Source organism: Numenius arquata, chromosome 5 (assembly GCF_964106895.1).
Source record: "Numenius arquata chromosome 5, bNumArq3.hap1.1, whole genome shotgun sequence".
Lineage (NCBI taxonomy): Eukaryota > Metazoa > Chordata > Aves > Charadriiformes > Scolopacidae > Numenius > Numenius arquata.
This window is the reverse complement of record NC_133580.1, coordinates 44,532,307-44,553,829: the sequence shown is the minus strand read 5'-3', so window position 1 is coordinate 44,553,829 and position 21,523 is coordinate 44,532,307. Positions and strand designations below refer to the sequence as shown.

General features: G+C 37.4%; 1 protein-coding gene across 3 annotated transcripts in view; it reads right to left on the bottom strand.

Moving 5' to 3' along the window:
- CLCN3 (chloride voltage-gated channel 3) overlaps positions 1–12,976 on the bottom strand; it is a 61,091-nt gene extending 48,115 nt beyond the window's left edge. For all 3 annotated transcript variants that reach the window (XM_074147020.1, XM_074147021.1, XM_074147023.1), the window contains exon 1: positions 12,817–12,976. In XM_074147020.1, coding sequence (XP_074003121.1) covers positions 12,817–12,976 — 160 coding nt within the window. The remainder of the gene's footprint in view (positions 1–12,816) is intronic.
- Positions 12,977–21,523: the final 8,547 nt, after the last annotated feature.

Sequence of the window (21,523 nt, the reverse complement as noted above, 5' to 3'; positions counted from 1 at the left end):
TACAATGAAAAGTGTTTGGTGGTTTGTTTTTTCTTGAGCAAGAGAGAGAGAGAGCAAGATACTATGCATGCTAACCTGACCTAGTTAAGCCAGTCATTTTTTAATATCTAAAAATCTATACGATTCCATCTTTCCAAATTACTCTTTTTCTACCTGGTTTGAAATAGTGTCTGACTGTAACTGCCTGATAATTTTATATTCAAAAGAGTATGACAGTTATTTCTGTTGTGAAGTTCAGCAAATTCCAAAACTGCAGTTAGTGAAATGGTGTCTCTAGGTAACCAGGCATTTTAGGTATTACGGAGTACATAACTTTATGAACACTTGTTGTAAGGCCTAAGCTTAGTTTTGCAATAGCCTTATTTTCAATGACTGAGAACCACTTAAAATGGCCAATTTAGTACACAGAATAGCTCCTATGTAAGCAGCAGGTTTGTACAGCAGCTTGGTTTCAAGAAGATTTCATCAGAGTAATTATAGACTAAGGCCTCAATCCCAGAAATCCTCCATGCCCAAATAACTTCACATATCTGAGCACTCCCATTGCTCTCAACAGGCACGGCGTTAACCATCATTTAGATGCATCTGTCTTCGCAGGAAAGGCCTAAAAGTCCATTGTTCTGGAAGTATCACAGTGTACATATGTGTGACACACCTTTAAAGCATACTGAGAATCAAGAAAGACACCTTAAGCCTCCCTCCACACCTTATCTTTTCCCTTTTAGGGAGAGAAGAAACACATTCAAGATAAAGTATCTAAAAATATAAAAACATGTCAGAGGTTAGACAAATCGGATACACCCAGGGAAAGGTGTTTTGAGGTGACAGAACAACACCAATGAAAAGAAGGGGAGTATCAGAGAGGTATGAGGGCCTGCTTACCCAGGGTTGGAGGGAGGACCTTAACTCTGAAGCACTATTCCACTATTTCATATTAAAAAATAAGCTAGCTTTAAGGAAGACAGCCAAGCACTTTATTACATATAAACCAAACATATTCTCTCAATTTCTTCAATTACCTGGTTTATATTTGTGATAGAATATATAATTTCATGAAAATTAAAATTATATCTTTTATAAAATTCCAAATGTAAGACTGAGGATGCTGAACGATTTCATTAAAGTAACAAGAGATGCCAAAAATGTGTCTGATAATTACAAATGCTAGTGTGACTGATGCAAAAGATTTTGGTGACTCTTAACTGTCATTTTCTTTCCTATTATTATTCAAAACTAAACCTTCTCCTTCAGCAGAGCTAGAAGATAATGTTCTCTTGAAAAATGCTACATAATAGAGCACTCCTCAAAACAGCTACCTTCTGCAACTACTCTGAAAATAATTTCACTCGTATGCACCCTCAGTTGAAGGTTGGGCATGAAAGGAACCATTTACAACAGGGTGCTCAAAGAATATACAAAATGTCTCAAAACCTACTGTGTCCCATTAGTACTGTCCTTCCATTTCTTTTCTTTCCAGCTTTATTCTCCTGCCCTTTTTCAAATTTTTTCTTTCATTTACCCTTTTTCTCAATCCACGTGGCCAAACTAAGCCCAAGTGTAATCCCTCTACCAGCTTGACTTCTCCACATAGGTAACTTGTCTCAGTTTACTGATCTTGCAGTCCCTTTAGTCTGACTTTGTTCATTCTGCATAAAATCATACAACTTTCTTATATGGGTCACGCAGAGCCAGCAGTGGGAGCAATAAAGACAATAAAAGAAGGACAAATATCCTTCTCCCAGTTCCGATACCCAGACATAGTCCTGGATGAAATAACTCAAAGATGTAATCACAGAAAAAGAAAAGAGAGGAAAAAAAGTTCAGTTATACGTAACTTCAAATTAATACACAGAAAATAAAAAGTATTTTTAAAATCTTAAATTACGAGTCCCAAACTTCATTCATTCATCAGCACTATATAGGATTCTGCTCGATCACAGCAGTGTTAGCAAAATGCTCCCAGCTCTGTATCAAACTGTCTACAGAAGACTCCATTAAGCTGTTTCCATTGCCACCTCGTCAAAAGCCTCAGAGGCAGACAGACAATAATAGGAAAAAATTTAGACCAAATACCATGTAAAAGCAGAAGAAAACAAATTTATAACATATGCTGTTGAGTAGTTCAAGGCAGATGGAGTTTAAACAAAACTCAGTCAAAAAAACCCAGAAGAATGTGCTTAGCAGTAATACAAAATAAGATTTTTTCTATTTGCATTTTATTATACAGAAAAAAAATACCTTCTTAATCACTGTTTCTTTTTTACTAATTGTTTGTTTCCCACAAATTAGTTACTTAATTTTCCTCCCAATCATTTCACCCAGAAGAGAACACTTTATATTCCAGGATCTAGCTTAATAAACTTGCTTTTTTACTGGTCAACCACAAGTTCTTGAATTATTCTCCTACAGTACCGTGTAATTTCCAGTGGTGCTTTTACTCGCTGTCCAGACAGGGAAGATAGTAATTGAAGTCAAAGCCGAGCAGCAAACAGAATGCAGTAGAACAGGTCATATTGCCACAAGCATGTTGTGTAATCAATTCTGAGACTGACTTCCCCCCAGGGCAGCTGAACCTTCACTTCCAATCAGTGAAACACCAGTAAACGCTCCCCACTGCCATGCAAAACTTTTGGGCAGGAGAAGAAAGAAATAGATGGAAAAAAGGGGAAATAATGAAATCGTGATGCAACGTTAACACCTAACACCAAAAACAAACAAGAAAAAACCCAAGTGTTTCGTCCCTAAAGACTGCTTTGACATCTTGGCCCAAAACACTGAAGGCAAGGCAACTCTCTTTAGTTTTCACTTCTTTCTGGGGTCGTCCATAACACTCTTCTTGATCTATGAGCACACGATGCTGGAAGAAAATCCTTGACATCAATAGACTACATATGGCTATCAGTTGTGAGAGGTGGGTTTTTTACCATTGCTTTCCTTCTTTTTTTTAACTGGTCAGCATTACACTGACATTAAAAATATCTTTTACTGTACTATCATGCAAGGAGGACATGGAAAGAAAAGCAGGCTATTTTCTGTAAACAAGTTGCTTTCTCTGATTCTCTAAGAGACTCTTAACTACTATCTTTTTTCTGCTCTTTTTCTTGATGGGGTAGGCTTTTACTAAGAAAGTCCTGCTGCATTTTCACCTCTGCATACGTGTCCTTTCCTCACACTCCAATCTGCTAAAACTGTTGTTACAACTCATCAACAAGAAGATTTGCCATCTTTAGTAGGAAGTGATCCTGGCTTACTTAGCAGCTTTCCTAAAGTTTACTTCTCCTTTGTCTAGGACTAGCCAAAATACTGCTACTGAGATCATTCTGTTTTTCCTCTTACCTAAGTGCATATAAGGAACTAGGTTTTATCTGCTAGATTGCCCTTATTCTGCTTTAGGGTTGTTTATTTTTAGCTACTATTTCCAACTTACTGTTCAAAGTATGTACAGGGGATAAAATTATAGGACATTATTCCTCCATAGATATGCCATATACATTAAGCTTACTTTCTGTCTTCAAGAATATTACATTTTCTCCAGTCATACATAAGATGTGTGAACATAGTGCCAACAGCAATTTTGTATGTTGTTAACAAATAATACTATACTATTCCAGGCATATTTGAATTCCATGAAACTATGGCCTCAATTCTTAGTAGTGGTCAGAATGAGACTTGTTACTCTATTTCCATGACATGCTCATCTTCCAAATGCTGTATGAAGTTCTGATCCCTCCCCTCAAGTTACAGATATTAGGATAGGTTCAGAAAGGGGCAGTAAAAAGGATCCAAAGCCTGGGATAGCTGCAAGGTCCAGCTGAGAAAACCAGAACTCCTTAACCTGGAAAAGAGACAACTGAGGAGAAAAAGAAGTAAATAGCAATGGAAATAAAATTTTCACCTTCTGTTCCAATAAAAGAGCTCTTAAGATAGTTACTGTTTTAGAGGATCAAGACCGCTACAAATGACAAGGGCAAGGACAAGAAGAAATTTTTGTTTATGAGGATATATTGTATACAGGCATAGCAAAACATAAACTTTAAACAGTTTGATTACTCACACTGGCGATACCTGCTCACTGATTTGCTGTAATTAAAATCACTGCTCTGATGCAGTTCTTTTAGGTGGGAAACTTGGGATTTTAATCCATGATTCTTTCCTCTCTCCTCTTAGAAGTGGGAGAGGGACTATCACCTGTCACAGTGACAGCACCACGCTATCTATATGCTAATCCCTGTTAGTTTCTACAAGCATATGGCCTTATCAGAGTATGTGCACTGGCATGTATCACAGTATTTATCAGAGCATGTGCATTTGTGTATTTAGCAAGACAATCAAGCCATCCTAGTTTCAGGTCACCCTGTCCTAGTTTCGTATCAAACCTTTTTGTAGCAACAGCAGTTTCATTTCAGTAAGAAGACCCTTAACCTCTATGCACCAGCAGAAAGAACGCCCTAAACCCCCTATTTATCAGCAGAAAGATTTTTCACAGCTGCAACTATCAATAACAACAAAAAGCATAGGCATTTATGCCGTACAAGGGTGAATGACAAGGAAGTCCGTGTGTCAGTTCATGCTAACACACATAGGCCAGAGTTAGCCTAGGCATGACTCTGGCAGCTATAGCTGCTCTCAGCAGTATTTATACTTGGATTTAGGTTCAAAATAAAGAAAAGAAGGTGGTTCTTCACATAAAAAGTAGCTAAGCTGTTAGAACTTGCCAAAGGACGGTATGAACGCTAAAGAACTGCTTCCAGAAAAAGTCAGTGGAAGAAAAATCCAGTGATAAGGCGTAAAACTGTAAACCAGCCACCACACAGTTGAAAGAGGCCCTCAGCCACACAAACCTGCTGTACAAGTACCCAGAGGAACTATCACTTACTCACTTCGTTCTTACCCTTCCTTAAGCGTTGACTTTTGACCCCTGTCAGGAAGCTGAGCTAGGTGGATTTGTGGTTTGACCCAGTACAGCTGTTCTTGTGTTTCAGGTACATCATGATAACATCTTCCAGAATAACATTTCTGTCTAATCCAAGCAGACGAAAAGCTTTCACTCCAAAATGTATTTATTAGCTGGTAAGCAAGAATATTCTCAAAGGCAGAAAGCAAGAGTACAACCTGACATCAATTTGGTTAAAACCGTATCTACTTCCTTTGTCTGAATTGAGAGAACAAATAAAAGGTAAAATGAATCAATGATGAATCAATTAAAGCTGTAGTGACAATTGTTTATTTAGTACCTAAAGACTTTACAATCATATTAGACTTAATTATTTTATTGTACGCTTCAGACTCTTCTTTCTACATACCTACATGTATGCCATCACATTTCCTCTGCTTTCATTCCTTCATCTTACACAATTCCCACAGCATGCCTGGGAGAAGGACATACTTATGATAACACTGCACCAGGCTGTCAAATCAGTAATAGCTGCCTCAGCAGCATCTGGTAAGAAAGCCAGGGTGCTTTAAGCACTTCAGCAGAGCTGCAGAAGGAAACCAACAAGATTATGTAATATCAGGAAGATGGAAAGAACCAATTACTAGTATTATGATTCATCATCTTCCAGAGTATCAGGCTGGAAATGCATATGCCTGTGTGTTTTGGAAGATGAAACCCAATTTTGTAAATACAACTTTAGCCTGAAAGACCGGTGAGACTATCTGAGGACTCTTAGTAAGGTTCAGTTCTAAAACCAACACAATTCTCATATCCTATAAACAAGTCGGCAAAGAACTGACCATGGAATTTATGAGAAATTGAAATGGTCAATATTTTGTTTTAAACGTTTAAGAGAACAAGAAACTAATTGGTTACTGAAACTCTACATACACACTGCCGTGATTTCCGTCCCTCAGAAAGTCTAACGCCATACCAATCCAGACTAACCCTGTAACATCATTACAGACTGTTCAACTAAAACAGTATCAAGTGAATTTTCATTTTGTACAATAATTAAGTTTTTTAAAAAAACAGATCAGAGTTAAGAAAAATCACTATCACGACATACAGGTAAGATGCAAAAGACATTTCAAACACCTGCAACTCACTGACTCATTCAATAATGATGTCCAATAACTAAGATAAAACATTTTTTCTGCCTAACCTAAGAATCCTCCAGTCAATTTTATTTATTTATTTATTTTTGTTTTCTGCCAGGAATTTTGAAATCCCTGATAAAAAAACTTTGTTAATTAGCCGAGTCATCCATGTAAACATAATATAGAACAACTTGTGTTCCAGGCAGATGGACAAAAATTAATTTCATGCATTGCCAATAAAAAAAGTAAAAGAAAACATGGTTCTGTATTGTCAGATATTCTGTGTTCAGCTGCACTAGTAGTATGGAGCCCAGGCAAAATGTCTGCAGCTGTAGCTACAATCTAAGAGAAAAAAGGTAAGTTATAACCAGTTACTGGCAATTTAACTATTTAAAAGAAACTAGCTGTGCCTTATGTTTGCCCTTGTGATTAGAGTCACGTTATCTCAGGCTTCAATTTGTATGGCATCATTTGCGAGCAAATATATTCCTTAAGAAGAACAATGAGCCCTTTAATGCAAATATCGCCCACTTGGAATATAGGTTGTATGTAACTTAGGAAAGAGATATGTCAAACTGTCATAACGACTCTTCAGTGAAGTCAGTTTTATAGCACATGGATGGAAAACACAAACAATGCCAATGGTGCAAAATGACTTTGAAGACCCTTCTTCCTATCCGCTGTGGACAACAGGAAGAATCTGTTAATGAAATTTCCACACATAAAGAACATAACAGGAACTTATTTTCTTTATGCAGGAAATGAATTATTATTTTCTCTCTATTCTTTCTTTTCTTTATAAACCACGATAGCTAAATAGAAACAAGTGTACATGTGAAAGGGCATTCATGTGTTGTTGGAAAAGTTAACTGTCTGGATCTTGCTTGAACAATTAATCTCTGATGTGGTACAAGTTTATTTATTATACAGAACCACCTGCACTTGCTGAAAATTACATTCCGTTCCTCAAATAATACCATATTATTAGTTCACTAGATTCTATTTTTAATATATTTAGCGTGCTGAAAACGGAGTGTTTTGGTCTCTCACTTTATGCAAAGGACTCCAACTCATGGGTACGAGCAGAAAGCTGCAGTGTTTTACACCATGACCTGCTGGCATACTCTTTTTTCTAGTGGTGCTGCTATCACTGCAAAGGAGATAGTAGCGGCTGTAGCAGCAGCTTTTGAATTACCAGTTTACAGGTTGTCATATTAAGGTTAACTATTGCCAATTTTATTCTAACACCATATGCCAGACTGTAAACTGTCTCCACACTGAAGTCACAATATAAGCAACCAAGCTCCTTCAACTGAAGCAGGAATTGCTATAGCTATTGAAAAGAACACCAAGCTTATTCAGGACTCAGACTCCCACAGATAGATCAAAGTACCTTGAGATGTAAACACCAGTGAGATCATTTGTTTGCAAACCATTTTTACTGCAAATAAGGTTTAATCATCTGATTTCAGTCAGTGCCTTAAAAAATTTGCACAGTCTGACAACATTACAGAAATCCACCTCCTGCTGAGCTTGCCCTACACTTAAATAAAAAAAAATTAGTCAAAACTGATGCAGTTAGCTTATATAAATAGCCCTCAATTCTGAGTTCAATTACGGAGACCTCTCAGTTTCACCTTGCTAGTTGGCTAACCCTGAGTCATAAAAGGAAGAAGTTTGAACTTTTGAAAAGACTTATTACATTCTTCAAGCCCAGCCAGCAGCCAAGATTTGTGTCTCAAACTTTAGAGACAGGCAAGGCAAGCCAATGCTGAGAGAAAAAGAATGCGTTAGACCTTCTCATTCATATTCCCCAGTTAAAATATTAATCTGATAATATATCTCAATTCTGAAGATTTCACTTCTGTTTAGAAAGAATTCTTCTTTTCCCCTGTTAAAGTGATGGAAAACAATGAACTACCCTAGTGTAACTTTTTTTTTTTTAAACTAAATAGTATAGATCTCCTCCTGTAAAATTTAAAACAGTAAGTCTTAGCTTATATGACTTAACTATTAAAGAACTGATAGCTTCTCAATGGTAAATATAATGTGATTAAATTGACCTAGCAAGAAGCAGGCCAAACAGTCTAAAAATAAAACATAGATAAGTAATGATGAAAATGATCTCCACAGATTGCATACATGAAAGTACATTTACATACAAGCATTGATAAGACATCCTCCCTTCAATGAGGCAGATGCTTCTGTTATCAGTATAATGTCACATTCAACAAGGAAAAACACTAACTTCAGTACTACAAAGAGATTAATTTTGATAAGCAAGATTCAACCAAGGCTGACAGGCAGTATCCCTTCCAGGCAGGGCTTTTGTGCCAGCCATCCAAGCCTCCACATGCACAGCAATTTAATTATTTAGCACATTAAAACACACTACGCTCAAAGAATTCACCATTTCATGATACCTACTTGTTCTCCATAATGCTGCCACTAAAAGTCTGAAATTTATGCAAAGAAAATAGCTACTGGAGAACATAACAGACATATGATGTACTCTAATAATAATAATCATATAAATACTATGCATATATATTTATATATGCATTTAGTATATAATACTACATATTCACAATTTCTGTATCCTTCTCAGATGACACAGTGAAGGATAGGTAACATACATGCTTTCAGATGGTGTTAGGAGAAACAAGATTGTTGGACAGCATTGTTTTTAACATAACAGTGAATCCCCCATATGGAACTACACAAACCCATTCAAACTGCAAATCAGAGGTGATACTAAAAAGGCAAATCTCTTTCAACTAAATATTAAGGATACTTAAAAGTCTAGGTGATAAGACTTTCTGAAGATGGATTCCAGTTAACATTCACTTGTCTAGTCCCATGTAATATAAAAGATTTTCCCACATACGACAAGTAGTATATATCATTAGTATTCTTTCCCAACGTCATCCAATTTCCACATGCTTTCAACAGAAGGCATATTCACCACCGAATAACAGCCTCAATGGCTTTGTAAGCCTCAGTTAAGTGCTTAAGTATGAGTGGTAATGTGAATAGCAGTACTGTGCAGGCTTTATAGAATTGCTGTCCTGACAGCCAAGGGACTTACCAAGCCTACTGAAATGAGCAGACTTCCTCCATTAACTTACTGCCCTCTGAACGAGCAGCAAAGACTACAATTACTTTAGAAATTCCATACTGTTAGCTTTTTATTTGCATGGTATATGTGCAGTTTATGGTTCAATTTTCATTAGCCAAACAAAAAGAAGAAAAAAAAAAAAAAGAAAGATAATTTCTTAATCCTTTGTTTCCTCTTCATTGCATGGTCTTGATGTTTTAAAGTCTGTAATTCTGTATGTTATTACATAAACTGTAAAATTATGATGAACACTGTATTGTCCATGGCAAGTTATCCAGACTGGGTAAGTTCACATCTGTGCTCATTTGTACTCCAAGCTTACAGTCTGCAGCTATGCAGCTTTCAATTTAACTACATTATTTCCGCAATCATTTTAGGTACAGATACGTTATTGCCATTTTGTTCGTGTTGCTAAGAGACCAGGCTCATAAATTCTTCCAGCCCTACAGACTTAAAACAAAAACTATATGTTTAAACAGGGCTCCTGATTTTGGCAGGGTTCACCAACTAAAGCATAGAGTGAGTCCTAATGCCTCTGCCTTCACATCATGCTCTGGGGGGCCTGCAAGGTTGAGAAGCATGGGATCTTCCAGTTACCGGGGTGGTCCTGCCCTTCCTCAGAAGGTGGGCCAGATTCTGTACAGTGAATTTGTCTGTACTTAGACTCAACAGAAAAAAAATACATTCAGAGACAATTAAAGGATAAGAATATTTAAATAATAATAATTAAAACAAATAAACAAAACAAACAGTTAATGCTAGGACTACAAAAAGGGCACATGCGGTCCAGCAAGAAAGTGCTTGCTTGGTCTTGTGAGATTTGCTGAATTAAAAACACACAAGAAAAGCCACATTACAAGTTTTGAGACCTAAGGAATGAGAAACACAGATGTTCACCTCCTGCATGTAAGTTTATTTAAAACTGCTCTGGACACCTTGAAAATAAAATTTGCACCAGATTCTGATCTACTGCTAAGATATTTACTGTGATTTACTGTACAAGAGAATATTTTCCATGCATAGAGAGACATAAATCACCATTCACTTAAATAAAATAATAATAGTGCTTATTACTACTGGTGCCTCTTACTGAGTGACCAGAACTGTGGCAAGCAGATAGACCATTAGCAAAAAATGTAATTACAGGAAAGAAAATACTTTAATATTTATGTTCTAATGCACATTCTAATACTTCAGCATTAGAATGAGATAGGGGCTGCTGGCATGTGCAGCAATTATCATTGCTTGTGACAGTGCAAACAAAACAACCACCTCATCTGTTTGGACTCAATTTACAAATCTAATTTCACAGGAAGTAAGGGGCAGAACACTGGCTCGGAAACTATTACTGCAAACTTATTTCTCCTTAAAGCTTGAAGTGATGGAGAGGATTTATTTAAACAATAATCAGAGTAGCTTCAGACTTTCAGTACAGGTTGCAAATATCATGTTAGACAAGCAAGGCACTCACTTTTAATAAAGTGCCAGATATTCAGAACAAAATATTACACATGGAAGCCAGTTGTTCACTTAATAATTTCCTAACTGTCAAGCGCTTGACTTCATCATTCCGGTGTTCTCTAAGTAATTTGGCAGAATGAATTTTTATGTAGATTGAAGGTGTCCTGGCTCTTAGTATCTATATTGGTATACAAGTTAAGTAACTGCACATTCAAGACATGTCTAATTACACAGAAGGAATACAGATGAGAAGGATGCTTATAATGATATGACACAACTATCTAATACAATGCCAACATCCAATTGCTAGGTCTGGCAAAGGGAAAATGCATGAAGGAAGAGACTTTGCAGGGACAGAAGACAACTGCATGGTAACTGGGGAGAAATGGATGATAAAAAAAAAAAGAAAAAACTCAAGAGGCTGAGTTTGATTTTAAACAAAATAAGAGGAAGTGACAAGAGTATATATTTAACCACATTTACCATGTTAAACATAAATTAGTTTCTTTCCCTCCTTCTGTTCCCCTCTTTGACCATGCTGAGAGAATGTTAACACTTTCACTCCATTAACTGCTTTGTTAATCAAAAAATAAAAATGGGCTTCCCGGTTCAAGGACAGGGAACTGCTGGAGAGGGCACAGCAAAGGGCTACAAAGATGAATAGAGGACTAGAACATCTCTCTTATAAGGAAAGACTGAGGGACTTGGGTCTTTTTAGTCTGGAGAAGAGAAGGCCGAGGGGGAACCTCATCAATGCTTATAAAAACTTAAAGGGTGGGTGTCAAAAGAGGATGGGACCAGTCTTTTTTCAGTGGTGCCCAGTGATAGGACAAGAGGTAATGGGCACAAACTTGAACATAAGAAGTTCCATCTAAACATGAGGAGGAACTTCTTTACTTTGAGGGTGGCAGAGCACTGCAACAGGCTGCCCAGAGAGGTGGTGCAGTCTCTGTCACCGGAGACATTCAAAACCCGCCTAGACACATTCCTGTGCAACCTGCTCTAGGTGACCCTGTTCTGGCAGGGGAGTTGGACTAGATGATCTCCAGAGGTCCCTCCCACCCCCTCTCATTCTGTGATTCTGTGAAATTTAATTAAAAAAAAAAAAAAAAAAAAAAAAAAGAGAGAGAGAGAAAGAGAGGAGGAGCTTCCCAGATCTTTCTTCTTTGTATCACTTTTGTGATACACTGATACTGTGCTCACAGTAAAAAGTTTTCTTTGCAACTTTTCACCTAGTCAAAAGTTCCACTCACACAGTGTTAACACTTCTACTTAGAAGGTTTTTGGTTCTTTTTGTTGTGGTTTAACCCCAGCCACAACCAGAACCACACAGTTGCTCGCTCATACAATACAAGCCTTTTCCCCTGCAAGAAGGGTGGGGAGAACAAGGGTGAAAAAAGGAGAGGAAATGGAGAAAAAAACCTTGTGGGTTGACATAAAGGCTGTTCAATAAAAATAGTTAACAGAAAAGGAAAAATACCAATAATAATAACGACACGGGTCACTCTCACTGCCTAGTAAATTGGCACCATCCCAAGCAGTGATCGTGGATTCCCACCCCCTGGCTAATCCCCATTTATATCCTGAGCATGACATCCATGGTATGGAATATTTCGTCATCCATTTCATCGTTCTGTCTACGCTTCTATGGAAAGCTGAAAAAAGTCCTTGAATAGTGTAAACATCACTTAGCAACAACTAAACCCAATACATATTATTGACATTCCTTTCACAGCAATCACTAGAAAGTTAACTCTTTCCCAGCTGAAATCAGGACATTTTTACTGATCTGAAGCTGAATCAAGTAGAACAGATTTATCTCTAGAAGTAACAATTAAAAGAGATTGTTAATTTCTGCCTCAAAGAAATTCTGAAGACAGTGAGACTTCCAAAATCCTGATGCAGCTAAGAAAGACCAGGTAGCTGCAGAATGGCCATCCTTCCCCTACTTGACAGTCAGTTTCTCATTTGCCAGAAGTAAATTAATATATGCCTCATATCAGAAGTCATCCCATACAATGTAACTGTTAGGCAAGCACATAGCCACTTTCAGGTTTAAAGCATCCCTCTGAAGGACAGATTAACTAAAGAGAAACATTAGTTAGTTATGAAAAAGGGTTAGTTTTGTTTATTAAAAAAACCAAAACAACAGAAAAATTCAAGCCAGAGAAAATTTTCAGCTGAAATTAACATTAACTTACCAATTGAAGCATCACCATCCAAGAGATTGTCATCTTCAGAGGTCTGAAAGTCCATAATTACACCTGCTCCATCTAAAAGCTCCTCATCGCTGCTTGCACTAGTTATGCTGTTGTAACTGTTTCGATAGTAGCCTCTATGAAACAGCTGCTCAGACTCCATTTAGCTGCTTTATCACCTATATAAAGAAAATCAGTTATTTTCTATTTGAACATGCACAAAAGACTGAGAAGTTTGTTATCAAATAAAGCAAGTGTATTTAATGCTTTGGGAAAGAAATATTAAGGTCACAATACTTAAAGTTACAAAAACCACAGCAGTAATAGAACATTTTACAGAGAGAAAATTTTACACAAATCTTTAGTGATTTTTAACTGAATGATGCTTCCACATCCCCTTCCTTGGTCTCTCGTTAGTTCAATGTTGAACATCATGAAACACGTATTTCACTTTCAGTACAGGTGGTTGGAATGTGCATGCCCCATGTGTACAAATGTGCACAGCACCACAGAGCTCATGCAAAATCCAGCCAATGTTAAGGTTAAAAAATTAGTTTCTTTAGTTGTGGTATCTTTATACTATGTCTGCTTTGAGTGAAACAGATGTCAGGCTAAAGTTGTAGTCCCCTAAATAACAACTGTTCGCATTCTTTTGCACAGATGAGCAAAAACAGAAAAGTGGAAAACAGTTCAAAACCTTCGTGTCCACATAAAGCTTTCAAAACCCTTACCTATAGGCCTTTTGTTTGGTTGTTGCTCTGTTTTTAAACACAATGAGGTGTCAGCAACACACGCTTTTTTACATTCATTGTACCACTAACACATTAGGTTTCACAGACTCAGTCAAAGTCCTCCTTTGCCTTGTAGAGTTAAATCCACAGAAATAACTTCATCGCTGGGGTGGGAGGGAGGACAAGATGTGATCACACCTTGATTCCATGCTCTTCTTTATCCAAAAAAGAGTCTTGTGTTTGTCATTTCTCAAAGATCATCACTCCTTATTAACATACAACAGCCCAATACTTATTTTTTCAGTAATAAGAAATGTCTCATTCCCTCCAAGCAAAGGAGATGCCCCCCTCAATCCACTTCCAGATCTTTTCCTTACACCTTTTTTCCTCTGCTTATCTGCAAAATCTGTAACCATCCACTGTAACTGCTACAAAGCTGTATGCACTGTAAACATCCAGCCAGCTAGGAGCAATAAAAACAGATAACGGGACTTCCAATTGAGATCCTTCTCCTCTACCCAGCTCTTGAGCCTCATGAAGTACAGCCAAACTGGCTGGCCAATATCAAGAGTTACCAGCGGAGGTCAGACAGACAGCTTTCCCGTATTGGCAAACAGTTCAGCCTTCCAAGTAAGTTACCTAGAAGGGATGAAAACCAGAGCAACAAGGTTTGCTGGGTAGCTGCAGATGGAACTCTCAGCACCGTGCAGCTGGGTGATAATACAAGCTAAAATTCTGTACAGATAAATACGGTTCACATCATGTGGTGATAGGGCAGCAGAACCCATCCCAACTTATAAAGCAATGGGCTCTGACTCGGCTCCCACCACTCACAAATGTAATACTAAAGTTACAAGAAAGAGCTCAACATGCGCTAACGGTCCCCAAATTAATCTGATCCAAGAATTATCATTGAGAGAACTTCATTAAGCCCCTGTATAAATCCACAGCTTGTCCACGCCTTAAATACTTCACATAGTGCCAGAAGTCCAAAAGGATTCTAGAAGAGCTGAAATAGGTTACAAAAGAGCACAATGATGATGCAGTACAAAATAGCTCTACAGGGCAACAAAACGGATCAGAACTCTTCAGTCTGGAAAAGATGTAATGGAGAAGACAACACAACAGATGTCAGCAAAATCACAAGTGGCATGAAGAAAGTGAAGAGCATCCTTTGTTTTCCAGTAGTCCCTACATGTCATAATGAAAGAAGTGAGGTGACAAGCAGAGAATAAAGAGCTGATTCTTCACACGGCATGTAGGGAAGTGGTGGAATTCTTTGCCACTTTGCAGAAGTATGCAATGGTTCATAAAGCAGCCTACCAAATTCACGGAATAAAAATAAAAAACCCACATCAAAAGCTATTAAAGACACCTCTGGTGGAAATGCTGCAGGCTAGGAGAGCATTTTGGAGAATAAGCAGAATAAGCATATGCTTATTCTGTTCTTATACTCTTCCCTAGAGATCTGCTATTGGGCAAGACAGATCCCTTTGGCTTTACTTATTCCCATTTCCTTAAAAAATTATTTAGAATATTTACAATCTAAAATGTACTCTCTCTTATAATTAATTTCTTCCATTCATCTTTTTGTGAAAATTCTTCTTGATCTTCTATCATTTTACAGCCACTGAGAAAAGCTTCCAGACAGCCCAAAAAATTTCACACTGCCATATTATTGCCAGTACTATCATAAATGGAAGCCCCACAGCACAGCTGAAATGAGACATTGGGACTTCCTAGAAGTGTTTCCACTCACTGCATCGTTCTTTACCTTCCTCCTGCACCAAAAATTATATTCTAAACTCTCATCTACCAACTGACCTCCCAATTGAGTGAAATCTTTGTTACTTTTACATTCACCTTTTTCCTACATTCTGATGAGGTTTGCAAGGAGACAGAAAACTCTCCTGTCTTGTCCATAAAAGTAGCATTAGAAGACAAAAAGCACAAGACACAAAACCTTCCCTGTAGCACAACTGTAAGTTTTAGTCTATTGTGTTCCCTTCCTGTTGTATATCTGACTGTTTTTACAGTTAATTTTTTTTTCACTTAAAGTAGTAATCTTTATTACAAAGGAGAAAACAATTAGCAAGCAAGGAAAAGACCACGGTTCAGTTAGCAATCACAAAGACTCGTTTGCAAATGTATCAAAACAAGAGAGGTAGCAAATCTGGACCCCAAAAGTACCAATAATTCTGTGTCAAGCCCAGCACTCCAAACTCAAAATTCAAACTGCTCCAAGAAGCCCTAAAGATCCTTACTGCTAGTGCGCAAAAGTGAAAGTATCTCTCCTGTAAACCACAGGCAGAAACACAACTAGGAAAAGCAATTACTTGAACTCAGAGGAAACTGATTCTATAGCATTAACAGAAGCAAACTAAGGAAGCATGAGTAGTGAATTCTGTTATTAACGCTTCATTATGTTTGATACATACTGAAGGCATGGCTAAAGTCTGCTTAGTCTTTCAGCTATTGTACTAAGTTTGGAAGCCACATACAGATTTTTCATCTAATAAAACCATTTTCCTGTAATAGCCTCAGCAGAAATATTTATTATAGTATAAAGGTGGGACATTGTAAACATCTCTTAAAAAAAAAAAAAAAAAAGAAATAATTTTCTTTATATTAAATTCCACAGCTTCAGTTAATCTTACTACAAACCTGCTACTTGGAATAAGAGAAGTAACTCTCCCTTCGGATGTCTTTTTAATCACTTTAGAGAAATGTCAGAACAGTGGATTCTGGACACTAAATCTTCCAATAATTAAGAAAATGCTTTCAACCTGGTCTGCAACGGAATGGAAAGTTTCATCAATTCATCAATAACTGACAAACCGAACCAACAGACTCTCCAGAGCCAGACCAAGCATACTGTGAAGAATCCCTGCATCATCCCTGCACAAAGGTGAGTCCACATGCCAACTCCTCTGGCCCACACATGCCCACAGTTACATGATAGGCACGATGCTATAGGCCTTCTCTTCTTGTTTTGAAACACATCTTCTCCCCTGCAGAAGTACTGCTTTTGAAAGACTTCTCCAACAATAAAGCAAAAGTCTTAACACCAAAATGATTCATTTTGAGGACTCCAACCAAGATCCTTAAGAACTGTACATTAATTCTCCACACTCCAAGACAGTCAACTACCCCAACTGCTTCGTATCCAACACTGTATTACAGACACTGCCTTACAGCAGCAATGGCAAGAATGTGGGAAACTAAGACCATGAGAATGTTAACTATTCAATAAGCTTCACACAGGACTAAAATTTTACTTCTTGAGAGCATGTCAGTCACTAATTTGTCCACCACTACCTGCAATTAATAGGGGGGGGACAGCTTAGGTCAACATACAACAAACTCCCTTGTATGCCTTTAAGAAAAGGGTTTGCTTAACAAATCAGGATACAATGCTAGGGATGCACTATCTTGAGCTGTGTTAAACATTTAAGACAACTTAAAAGTCTACGTTCATATGACCTTAAAATGTGGTTAGCAGGTAAGAGATCTGTCTCGTTTGAGTAAAGGAAATTGAGTGATGTGGACACATTTAGTGGACTCCTCCTTGGAAATAGATTGCTGGGAACAACAATAATAAAGAAGAGGAAGAGCCAGGAAAAATGTTTTTTACACGGTTACAATAGCCAGAACAGAACCAGTATTGTGCCTAACCCAGTCTGGTGCAGATTATCCTTTGTGGATACTGGAAGAGTGCATTAATACAAGAGAGGCTGCACAAATGCTTATGGAGTTGTGAAGAGACAACTAACCAGCCAACTTGCCATTTTATAATGTCAGATTCATTCCACAGATTCCCTGCCCTATCCAAGTAGGGACTAAAAGGCAAGTGGGGAAAGATGGAAGTTACTCAAGAAGAATTGTAAACGGGCAAAAAAGGTACCCACTGAATGTTAGCCAAACCCAATATCCTGAAAAAGCAACCAAAAATCTTATACCAGATTCCAAACAACTACTCACTACTTACAGTAAATATTTAAAGTAATAAACCTTTTCTCCAACCTAGACTACTGTAAAAATCCAAGAGACATTACAAAGGATTAATGAGAACACTGAGGATATTACATTTAACTGATTTCTATGAAGCATCAAAGTTTTGATCCAGAGTCCAGTCCAGATACCTCAGAAAGCAGATGTAAAAATGCTTCAGATTATCTTTAAAAAAAAAAACAAAAACAAAACAAAAAAAAACCAAAATAGTGAAGTAATGCACCGTAAGAATAAAAACCAAAATTCTAAGTGATATTCAGGGAGCTGTTGAACAGGGAAGGAATCTGACTCAACTCACATCCCCAAGTCTTCAATGAAAAGACTATATAGCAAAAACGGTGAAACTCACCCATCATGCTTCCATTACTACGGTATTTCCAGGATGTTCTGGCCCATCAAAATTCTACAAAGCAGTTTAACAAAGAAGCCTCTGACACTAAAAAAATTGAACAACAAAAAAAACCATACCAGCAAAAAACCCAAACCAACGAACAGGCAGCTAAAGCAGAATGTTACCTGTTATGACTAGAGAGAGAAAAGAAAGTAATAAGCATACAAGTATATCAAAGTGTGAAAGATCTAACTAAATACAGTGCAAGCGGGAACTACATTGGTAAAGGAGAACAGCACAGAAATGGTTACATTAATAGGAGAAAAAGCTTATAAGGCCACTGCAGTTTTCTGCACAGTCTAGTACCTCAGGCACTTTTCTGCTCTCAAACGTTAGCCATCCTGCTTATCTTTGAAGCTCTACAAATAAAAGGTCAAGCAGAGAAGCGAGTCAGCTGAGGGAACCACTTTCAGTGCAGAGAAGTGTCTCTGGAGAAGACAGAGAAGACAGTAAGAAGTCTGATATACAGGACATTTGTTGTCAGGTGATCTGAGTAATCGGTAAATCAATGCTACGTGCTCTGTTGTCCCATAAAAACATTTTTCTGTATCTCAAAGGAGTGGCAGGAAGCAAAGGCATCTTAAGTTTGTTATTTCCCTGGAACAGGAGTGGAGTGAAAACTTAAAAGTACTCTTCCAGTTTCCAGATTACATATCTGTTTAAATAGTTGAAAGGAAATAAAACAAACAAACAAACAAACAAACAAACAAACCCCAAACAACAAAACCCCCAGTGATTGATCTTGCTAACAGAAGAGCTCTTTCCCAAACTGAGAAGAATCTTAATAAACCCAAAAATCAGTGTAATAATCAATTTTTCTGTTCTGAACTAACAACTAAGAACTAAGGCAGTCATCTGTCCCCTAACTCACACATACCTTCCTGCAAACCCTACACGAGGACAGCACCTAATGAGAAATGCTATGGAGACATAAAACAAAACCAGGTGAAACTAAGAATGCAATCTTTACACATAAAAATGTGCTCTACGGAGGAGGAAATGCAGTCATAGCAATAGAAGAGTCATTTGCTGACAATTTTTAAAATATTATAGGATTTTAAAGGTTTTAATCACTTTTGAATGTTCTTACCAGTTATAAAATAGTCAGGAATTTTATATGCATCATCTTATTAAAAAAAGTATCCAACTACTACACACTTTAAGAACAGGTAAATAATACGATAGAAACATTCCTCACACCCACACTTAAATTACAATTTTAACCTATATCCCATATTTGGGGATATGTATCAGAACAACTGACCAAAAGATGGAAGCAGTCAAGAAAAGCTTTGAATACTTAATTCCAAACCTCCCATGCTACGTTAATTTAAGATAGTGCAGTGTCATCTTTTTTATTTTCTAAATAAAGAAATTTTGGGCTAGAAACGGTAAGACTTTTACGCAGTTCTAAAACAAAATCCATGTTGTGGCCACTCTTTCATCCGCAGTCTCAACAGCATCAAAATTACATTCCCATTTTCATAGAAACATAGAAAGGTTAAGAGCTGGAAGAGACCTTGAAGACCACCTAGTTCCAACCTGCCATGGGCAGGGACACCTCCCGCTAGACCAGGTTGCTCAAAGCTCTGTCCAGCCTGGTCTTGAGCACTTCCAGGGATAGGACATCCACATGTGGCTTCTCTGGGCAACCTGTTCCAGTGTCTCACCACGCTCACAGGGAAGAATTTCTTCCTGATATCTAAACTAAATCTACCTTCTTCCAGTTGAAAACCATTACCCCTTGTCCTATCACTACAATCCCTGATAAAGAGTCCCTCCCCATCTCTCCTGTAGGCTCCCTTTAAGTACTGGAAGTCCGCTATAAGGTCTCCCCAGAGCCTCCTCTTCTCCAGGCTGAACAGCTCCAATTTTCTCAGCTTGTCTTCACAGGAGAGGTGCTCCAGCCCTCTAATCATCTTCGTGGCCCTCCTCTGGACTCAGTCCAACAGGTCCGTGTCCTCCTTATGTTGCAGAGTCCAAAGATGGACACAGTACTCCAGGTCGGGTCTCACGAGAGTGGAGTAGAGGAGCAGAATCACCTCCCTCAACCTGCTGGCCAAGTTTATTTTGAATTTCTTTTTAATTTCATTAAATTGCAGATGCAGCATATCTAGCCTCCATTTATTTATTTTGCCTGAGAACATCACTCATCTTCCAAACTTCAGGTTTGGAAAAGGGGTGAATGAATTGTGCGAAATTTCTCAATGTAAAGTTTAGATCACTAGACTATTGATTCATAAAAAGGCTAGTGAAAATCTTACACTTCAAATAAAATACAGAAGGGAAGATGAGCAAAAGAGCAGCTTTCCCAAACTTTCTCCAGTCAGCTTAGACATTAAAATTCTTAAGGCTACTCAAGAACTCAAACTGTTAAAAATTAGGAAATGCATATGCTAGCCTTACCAAAATAACTACACAGATCATCCTCTGTAGCATGCAAAACAAAACCATCTATAACTAATTTATTTGATCTCAGGTACGGGACTCCTCCTACTGCATTCATTTAGTGAGACAAAATCTTGGTCAATTTTTAGGTCATATTTAGAAAAATAAAGTCACAAAGGAACACTGCCAGTTAACTGAAGTTCTTTGAGTTTGAAAACAAATCTATTTAAGTTTATGTATTACATTCTCTTGGAATAGAAAATAAAATTCAGTTTCCAAAAATGCAAATAGGTAAAGTTTAGTCTAGTTCCATTTACAGCTACTTCCAAAATAAAATCAATGTTTATGGATGAAAGGGACACATACTCAAATACTCTTTAAACAAGAAACAAGGACAAGAACAGAAACACCTAGACAAAACTACATGAAAAGATGATACTTGTAAAGCACAATCTTAGATTTAAAACTGTAATAAGATAACAGTATTTATATCTACTTTCTAGATTCTACTCAATCTTACCACTCTAAGTTATAAAAGCTTAACATAACATAAGAACAGCCGGAAGTTTCTTTTCGCTTTTACGATACATACCAATACAGAATATCACCACTACATCTGATCTTCACAAAGGCAGAATCAATAATAAATACTCATTTTTAATAGCACTTTTTATCTTCTTAGCTTTAAAGAAAAAAATAAAAAGACAACCTAAAAACTGCCAGCCTAATTACAGGATGAATACTGAACTCATGCTTCTAGTCATATGATTCCAAACATTCAGGGCATTGACTTTAGTTTGTATAAAGTATTCAAAACTACTTCATCTCCACTCTTTAAAATATCTTAACCGCTAAGGCTACGGCTATCCATAGTTGTGACAGCTGAAGACTTCTAGCACCTGGCACAAAGACACTAGCAATCCAGCAAGTTACTAATGCGAATACTTTTTAATTGCTTTCAACCAAAACTGGCTGGATTAGCTGAAAATTCAGATTTAAATTTACTAAACCGACCTCATTTATTGAAATGTTAGAAAAAACCCTGCTATCAGAACTGAAGAGTAGTCTCCCACACAGGCACAGTAATAAGCAGCTACACGAGTGATTAGGTCCTTAAAGGGTATTTAGTTAACAATTTAAAAAGAAAAAGAAAAAAAAAAAAAAGCTAAGAACAATCCCTTTGCACGAA